This window comes from Acanthisitta chloris, unplaced genomic scaffold (genome assembly GCF_000695815.1).
Source record: "Acanthisitta chloris isolate BGI_N310 unplaced genomic scaffold, ASM69581v1 scaffold7351, whole genome shotgun sequence".
NCBI lineage: Eukaryota > Metazoa > Chordata > Aves > Passeriformes > Acanthisittidae > Acanthisitta > Acanthisitta chloris.
Window position 1 is genome coordinate 6,042 of NW_008655442.1, and position 8,562 is coordinate 14,603.

An 8,562-nucleotide genomic window follows, 5' to 3' on the forward strand; every position below is an offset into this window, starting at 1 on the left:
TTGAGAAATAAAGAGGACTTTTTTTTAAAAATGAACCTGCAAAACCAACCCTTGATAGTTACTCAACATACTGAGGTGCTTGTGCCTCCACAGAGCAGGATCTATGTCTCTGGGTGTTTCTATAAATCCCGGTAGAGTGCTAGCTAGAAACACCCAATGTGATACAATGTCTCACAAGCAAAGTATCTCCTTAGACTTTCTCATGATTTTTAATGTCAGCTTCCTGATAATGACAGTCCATGGTCTTTGCATGGGTTATTCCAGATCAACATTACTGTCCCCCAACACATGCCCCAAGACATCTTCATAGTTTAAGTACAGCCTTTCCCTAATTCTCATTGGTCATGTGCTCTGGTTTGCTCCCCACATCCCTAAGGGTAAGTGGAAAGTGAAGTTCATTGTACTTGCCAGCCTGAGAACCATGCAGATCTCAATATACCAAGTATCTGTGCACGTCTCTTTCCTCCTCATTGTATAGTGGGTTTAGAGCAAAATTGTCTGAAAGACTCCAGACTGATTCCTTCCTTTCTTATGTATTAAGATAGCACCTTTCTTGGTCAAGAAAATACAGTTCCCTTGGCAAGTAACATCCAGAGGTGCATTTTCAGATCATATCCACTAGTTGATCTATTTTCAGCACCTTGGAGCTCAGGATTAAAAAGCACTTTGATTCAGACTGAATTTTGCAATTTCCCAGATTGGTTAATATGGGTGCAGAAAAAGGCAAAGAAACAAAGAAGCCCCACTCTGAAAGTGGAGCCTGCACTGTAACACCATCACCAACAGTTATCCTCCATCAGCAAACAGAATCTGTAATAAGACTTGATATATGCAAGCTTCCTGACCCACTGAAAATCAATCAACTATGATATATTCAAAAGTAGCAGAGATGTCAGAAAAACAGAGAATGATAAATTGTTCAGGGACACTTATCACATCTGTTGAAGTGGCACTGCAAAGCTCTCTGCTGGAACAAGAGCCTGAAATACAGGTTATAGAAAATATTTCCATGAAAGCTTATTACCATAGTCAGAATTTAAGGCATGGGTTTGTTTATGTAGTACTGCTCAGGAAACACAGATTCAGGAGAGGAAAATAAAGAGAAACCTCATCTCCAGCCCAGTGGCACAGAAGGCCAAACACCATTTGGGTTGCCCAGGCTCTGCATGCAGTTACCCAGAACAAAAATGCATGTCTCCAAACTCAGGATGGCCCTGGGCATGAGGTGTATTTGTGTAAAGTTCATGTCTTGTAGTTTATTTTGCACCACTAGCTGCTTCCTGCACACCCTGCTATGATACAAATCCCTTCTTTGCACTATTAGTTTCAAAGCAGCTTCCTTCCTGTGGTCTCCAGTTCCGAAGCAGAACTCACTTGGGGTTACTAGGAGCTGTATATAATTCTGTTTGGAAGTGAGAGGTGTCCATATGTATCAGACAGAACAGAAGCAAAGCTGAGTCAGATTATTTTTCCTTACTGTCTGTTAACAGAAAGCCTGTGTTTTTCTTTCACTCCAGGAGAGAAATTGTTGGTGTTATGGAACCAGTCCCTCATGATGAGACCTACTGTGATGCTGCAGCACTGTTTCATGTGGCCAATGATTACTCCTTCATAAGGTAGTGCAGTGTTTAATTCATGACTAAACTTTTGGCTGCAGAACAAGCCCCAACTACCTAAAACATTTACTGGAGAGTCTTGGGACCCAATCTGTGGACATCAGGAGCTGCTCCATAATAATATGTGAGCAGTGAGGAGCTTCTTACTGAGCAGAGAAGCTTTGTGCTGCCATCAAACCAGTGGGAGCACTTCTGTATGAGGTACTTTTCTCTTGAGGAATCAGTGCCCTGTGTCACTTGGACCATACACATGCAGCCCTGAAACAACTAACTCTGGACGTCCCTCTGTGTCCCAGCCGTCTCATTTTAGAGGGCTCAGCCAGAGCTGAAAGCTAGGCCTTAAAAACCATACTCTTTTCTGGTTTATGTGGCAACAAACAGACTTGTGACTCTTCTGCTGCATTTGATCTTGGCATTTTGTTAAATCTGAGTTAGCTTAGCCTATAAATATCAGCTGGCCTCTCTCCCTGCAGTACTGCCTTCCAAGCAGGACTGATGGCTGACACAGCAGAGCTTTCCAAAGGGCTTGCCAGACAACTAACAAAACCTGTGCTTTCCTTCTCCTTGCCCTTCCTTTAGGTATTACACCCGGACCATCTATCAGTTCCAGTTTCAGGAGGCACTTTGCAAGGCAGCTAACCATAATGGCCCTCTTCACAAATGTGACATTACCAACTCCACGGCAGCTGGTCAGAAGCTGAGGTAACGAAGCAAATTTCGCACATGTAATAAATCAGAGTATAACAAAGCCTAAGTCAGCCTTGGAAAGCTTCTGGAGTCAATGAGGTTGAATCAAGAAGGAATCTAGCTTGGAAATTTAGCATTTAGGATTTCCAATTTAGCATTGGAAATTTAGCTCAGTTAATTTTGACAAGCTGACTAAATTTATGTACACTGAGGTTCTAAACATCAGGGGATTAATTACCTGTTAATTGGAAAAATATTTTTATTAATAGGAATAATGGGAGAAAAGAGGGAATTCAGGAGCAAAAAAGAAAGCTTTTATACTGATCACAGAGTACTTTGCTAGGCTAGATGAAATGTGGCAATAACACATACTACCTCTCATTTCACATACACAGACAATTGCTGGAATTAGGCAGATCCAAGCCCTGGACTGAAGCCCTGGAAAGTGTAACAGGAGAGAAATACATGAATGCAGCACCCTTGCTCCACTACTTTGAACCTTTATATGAGTGGCTGAAAAAAAACAATACTGGCAGACTCATTGGTTGGAAACAAGACTGGACTCTATGTACGTACGACTTGTGGGTGATTTAAGGACACTCATTAGTCTTCAGAACTCTTGATTAGCAAAGACCCTCTCTCTTGTAGCTGTTCTCCCTAGGGAAGCAAGGTTATGGGAAATACAAGCCAAGCAGTGGATTTTACTCATAGGAGGACAAACTGGCCTTCTCATGGCCAAAGCTGGAGAAATCAGCACACATGAAGTTTGTCAGAGTCTCACCCAGTTGCCAGAAATTGTGGTTGGTTGCTTTTTTTTAATAGTGGCAGCACTCAGAGTGTGAGATGGCTGTACAGAAGGAAGAAAGATGAGAGACTTGGAATTGTATGGTACTTGTTTGAGACCAGTGTGCCTGTTCTGCTCTGCTGGGAGCCCCTGATCCTAAGACTCTGAGCTGTGGGCATAGGGGCAAACCAAAAATTGCTATTATGTTTCTTTTGCTGTCATGTGCTAGTCAAAGACAGGAGCTCAAGGGGAGAAAAAGGAGGAGACAGTGGAAAAATCTTTCAGCTGATTGTGCTGACATTAAGTGTTGAACGACAGAGACCATATATGTGCAATCACTGTGAGTACTTGAAGACCACCATAAATCTTACAGTGCTGTGCCTGTCTCCAGTGGTGGGATTCTCCTAAGGAGACACCAGCATCTAAATCTAAGCTCACTCCCATTGGTGGGAAAGAGGAATTTTCCTTCTGCTACAAAGTGAGACTTGGGAAGTGACAGCTCAGATGTGTATGTTTGCAGTACAGATGACTGAAGGGAAACAAGATCAATCCCACCAAGTTCCTCAGGGGGAGCAGGGGAACCTGTAAGGACACTCTAGCCTGCCCAGTATTTCCTAGGGACAGACTTTTTGTTGCTGCAGCTCTAACACGGCCCTTGTTTCTTTTTGAACCAGATGCTGACAATGCCGTCAAAGTGCGCATCAGCCTGAAGTCAGCACTGGGGGCCCAAGCGGTAAGTGTGTCTGCACTGTGACATTCTTCCCATTGCTTGGGCAACTGAGATGTGCTAATGGCTCTCAGAAAATAAGGCAGAGTGTAGCTAATTTTTGTGTCTGAAGAGTGGCATCAGCTCAGGTGAAGGGTTATCACATACAAGATATCTTGTCTGAGTTTGTGGTCAGGACTCCCTCTAGAATTAGTGAAGGGACTTCTCCAGGGAGTGATCACACCCATTTTGAGAAAGACATGCCAGTTTGATGAATTATTTATTCTGTGGAGATATTGACCATTTCTTGCCTGCTACAAGACAGGCCTGGAGGGCTAACATAGGGGGGAATCTGTGTACCTGAAAATGGCTGTATTTTTGCTGGCTATGCTGATGTGTCTAAATAAAGACTCTACCTAATTTATTCTCATTTCCATTATCATGGCTATGATAGCTGCTTTCAGAAGTTATTAGAGCAACTACTTCACATTTAAATGTGGGACTAGAGTAGAGGGATTGAATCCCACTGTCTATTCCCACATGCTCTTGATTTCACACTAAAACACTTCTATCAGCATTTCTCTGTAGATTTTTGTTTGCCTGTTTGCTGTAATCTTTCCAGGCCCTGATATATTCGGCTGCCTCCCTGCCCTCCAACTCTTATGCAGCAGGAACTTTGTTATTGAGATTGCAGGGGACAGTGCAGCTGCTTCTGTTTCAGATGAGGAGAAGGGCTTTCATTCCCAAGAGCTTGTCTGCTTTTCCCAATTATACCAGCTTGTCCAATAAAATGTATTACAGCAACCAAAAAACCTCATCAAAGCCAAAGATGGCTTTTACAATTTTAAATAGAGCATTGGCTTAGCCCATCTGCTTAACTGAGGCTGAAAATTTGCTCCTTATTCTAGCTGTGCCTCTTTATGCTAATCTCATGGAAGCAGCATAGAATGCTTTAAGTGCAGACACTTCATTCCTGTTAATAGCCATTTTCACCTTGCAGAACATTAGTAATTTTCCAAGAATGAGTATGTCATCAGACAGGTCATTTAGACCTGAGTGTCAGAGCCTTTTGCACTAGCAAGGACACAATACCATGGGCTCATTTTCCTTATGAACTGATGCTCTTGCTTCTATCACTGTCTCACATGCAAGCCCCACTGGAGTTTTATTGCTTCCTAGACTGCCGAGTCGAGTTAGATACAATTCAAAACTGATATCAACAGCATGAAAAGGTTCCATATTACAACACATTTATTAGTCATTATGGTTAATGTTTAGCTTAATACCATCTTTATGCCTGCCTTTTGCCATCATAGTCTTTTGTTGTGCAATTGAGCAGCAGTAAAACAATCTCATACAGATTACTTAATTTGAATTATTGTATGGACAGTAGGTTCCTAAGCTCTGAAGAGCAAGCCATACGTTTTCCTCTCAAAACCAGTCCACATCACCAACTTGCACAAAACCTTTTCCATTCAGTAGCTTTCTGCCTCCCCATAAGTTTTTCTTACACTGGGTCCCTAGGGGCATGACTCTGAATGCTGGTATGCCAGCAATGGGTGATGGTACATGCATGAACTGGCATAGAGAAAAGACAAGGGGAAGTTCAGGCAGGAATCTCAGCCCAGCTACGCAGAACAATATGTTTTGGCTGCTTTACACAGCTCACAAGGCACAGAAGCTGTGAACCCAGTGCAAGTATTTGTTTAAGATTTGAGTTGCTTTGCACCATTAGGACAGCAGAAAGCATTCTGAGTATGCCAGCAAACCTTTTTGTATTTCTGCTCTTTAACACTGGAGAGAGCAGAAAGGGAAATATCTGCAGTCTTGTGCAGAGGGACAGCTGTCCTGGGACATCTGTGTGGGGCAGCTGCAGCTCATGCAGGCAGTCCTACACCTCTCAGCTACAACTCTCAACCCTAGGTGTTACCAGCAGTGAAGTTTCAGTAGCCCAAAGTTCTGGCAAATTAACCAACCATCACAAATGGGCTTATTCCAGCTGTACCAGAGCGTTCGCTGCCACAATTACCCTGCTAATTGTTTTCAGGCTGATGAGATTAGAGTTGCAGTCATAGCATCACTGGATCACCAGCATAGCTGATGAGGCTGAAACACCCACAGCTTTGCTTCAGCTGGGGCTTTATGAAAGTGCCCTCCCAAGGGAAACTGCAACAAGATCCCCACAGAATGCCCTGGGGTTTCTTACTGCAAATAAAAGGTTCCAGGAATGTTAGTCCCCTGACCACCACTTGAAAATAGGGTCCCTCTTCAAAAATCCTCCCACAGCATACTTCTAGAAATATTGGTTGCTCATGGCTTGGATGGGTGGACTCATCAATGGGGATAAAAACTGGCTGGATGGCTGAGCCCAGGGAGTTGCGGTTAATGGAGCTAAATCCAGTTAGTGTCACATCACTAGTGGTGTTCCCCAGGGCTCAGTATTGGGGCCAGTCCTGTTTAACATCTTTATTGATGATCTGGACATGGGGATTGAGTGCACCATCAGTAAATTTGCAGACTGCACTACATTGGGTAGGAGTGTCAATCTGCCTGAGGGTAGGAAAACTCTACAGAGAGAGACCTGGACTGACTCGATCAATGGGCTGAGCATGAAGTTCAAGAAGGCAAAGTGCCAGGTCCTGGACTTGGGACACAACAACCCCCTGCAGTGCTACTGGCTGGGGGAGGAGAGGCTCAAGTGCTGTTTGTCAGAAAGGGACTTGGGAGTGCTGTTTGACAGATGTCTCAATAGAAGCCAAAAGTGTGCACAGTTGGCCAAGAAGACCAACAGCACCTTGGAGTGTATCAAGAATAGTGTGGCCAGTAGGACTAGGGAAGTGATCATCCCGCTGTACTCGGCATTGGTGAGGCCACACCTGGAGTGCTGTGTTCAGTTTTGGGCCTCTCACTTTAAAAAGGACATTGAGGCACTGGAATGAGTTCAGCAAAGGGCAGTGAGGCTCATAAAAGGTCTAGAACACGTGTTGTATGAGGAACAGCTGAGGGAATTGGGTTTGTTTAGACTTGAGAAGAGGCAGCTCAGGGGTGACCTCATTGCTTTCTACAACTACCTGAAAAGGGTTTGTATTGGAGATGGTCTCTCCTGCCCTGCCTGCAGGGAGAGGCCTAGAGGGAATAGTCATAAACTGAGACATGGGAGATTCAGATTAGATATTAGGAAAAATATTTTCACTGTTAGGGTGTTCAGGCACTGGAATAGGTTGCTCAGGGAAGTGGTGGAGTTACCATCCCTAGAAGTGTTTAAGAGGTGTCTGGATCTGGTGCTGGAGGATATGGTTCAGGGTTTAGGGATTACAGCAGTGACAGTCTAATGGTTGGACTTGATGGTATTAGAGGTCTCCTCCAACCTTGATGATTCTTTGATTCTATGATCAATTCAAAATTCCCCACTGGATCAATGCCACAGATGTGATTACATTGTAAAAGGTGGCACACATGACAGCGTTAGGGAACAGAGAGCTGTCAGTCTGCAGGCATTTAGATGTATTTTACAATGAAAAATCCTTTTTGTATCAGAGGCCAGACTTACACTGTCTTTCAAGTCACACGTGGGGTTTGGGAGGGAACACACTGTAATAGAGCAGAGGCTCTTGACAGAGTTCATTTCACTCTGAAAGCAAAGCAGCTTCTGTAACAAATCCTGAGATGCCTAGGGAAGGCGTGTGGGTAGTCATTACTCAAACACAGATCAGAAGCCAGCCAGGTACTTCCCATCCACACAGCCAGGAATGGCATTTATAAAGGCACTTCAGAGGCACAATGGCAATTAAAATACATTAGACTGAAAAAGACAAAACATAAGCTACAGAAATGAATAAATGATTAAAAAGTAGAGAAAGCATCAGTAAAGGAATGAAGTTCAATTAGCTCCTGGTAAAAATAATAATAATAAAAATAAAAGCAGCACTGCAGAACCTAAACATGTTGGTGATAAATAGAAATCTCCACAGCAGCATCGTAGGCTGTGATGGTGAACAGTGCCAGCTGCCGGAGACAGCAGCAGTAACATGGAGAAGTGCCTCAGTGTGGGGCTGTGAAAGCAGAGAAACCCAGGGGCATTTGCCTAACAAAGGTGACTCAAAGCTTCACCTTTTGCGGGTGAGAACACCCAGGGCTAGCACAGCCCCTGCCCTCCAAATGCCACAGGGGCTGCTCTGATAGCAGTGGCTTTTGGGTCACCTGCACCTTGCCTGGGGCCTGATCTGCATGGACTGACAACAGCAGGCTCTTTCTGCTCTTTCCTCCACTCTATTTATAGAATCATAGAGTAGTTTAGGTTGGGAGGGGCCTTTAAAGGTCACCTAGTCGAACACTGCTGTGATGAGCAGGGACATCCTCCCCTAGCAGGTTGCTCAGAGCCTCACCCAGCCTGACCTTGAATGTTTCCAGGGATTGAGCATTCACCACCTCTCTGGGCAATTTATTCCAGTGCCTCACCACCCTCACAGTAAAGAATTTCTTACTAATGACTAGTCTAAATCGACCCTCTGTTAGTCTAAAACCATTACTCCTTGTCCTATTGCAACAGACCCTGATAAAAAGTTTGTCCCTGCCATATGTATAGATACTTATATGTATTTCTCTCTTTTCATTTTATATCAGTGTCAAGAGGACAGGGTTGAAAAGTGTAGCTGGGTTTTATAAAGCCTGTTAATACAGAGCTACCTTTGACCACACCTTCCTGAATGATACTCAAGAAAGTCAGGAGCTATGTAAAACTATTGCTGACAGCATTTATAGGCATTCCT

The 8,562-nt window shown here is 43.9% G+C and overlaps 1 protein-coding gene across 1 annotated transcript in view; it reads left to right on the top strand.

Moving 5' to 3' along the window:
• The window catches only part of ACE2 (angiotensin I converting enzyme 2), a gene marked incomplete at its 5' end in the record, with an annotated part of 18,166 nt that overhangs the window by 5,414 nt on the left and 4,190 nt on the right, over positions 1-8,562 (top strand). The window contains 5 exons of the mRNA XM_009083902.1: positions 368-393; positions 1,518-1,616; positions 2,196-2,318; positions 2,699-2,871; positions 3,762-3,820. Of these exons, the coding sequence (XP_009082150.1) occupies positions 368-393; positions 1,518-1,616; positions 2,196-2,318; positions 2,699-2,871; positions 3,762-3,820 (480 nt within the window). The remainder of the gene's footprint in view (positions 1-367; positions 394-1,517; positions 1,617-2,195; positions 2,319-2,698; positions 2,872-3,761; positions 3,821-8,562) is intronic.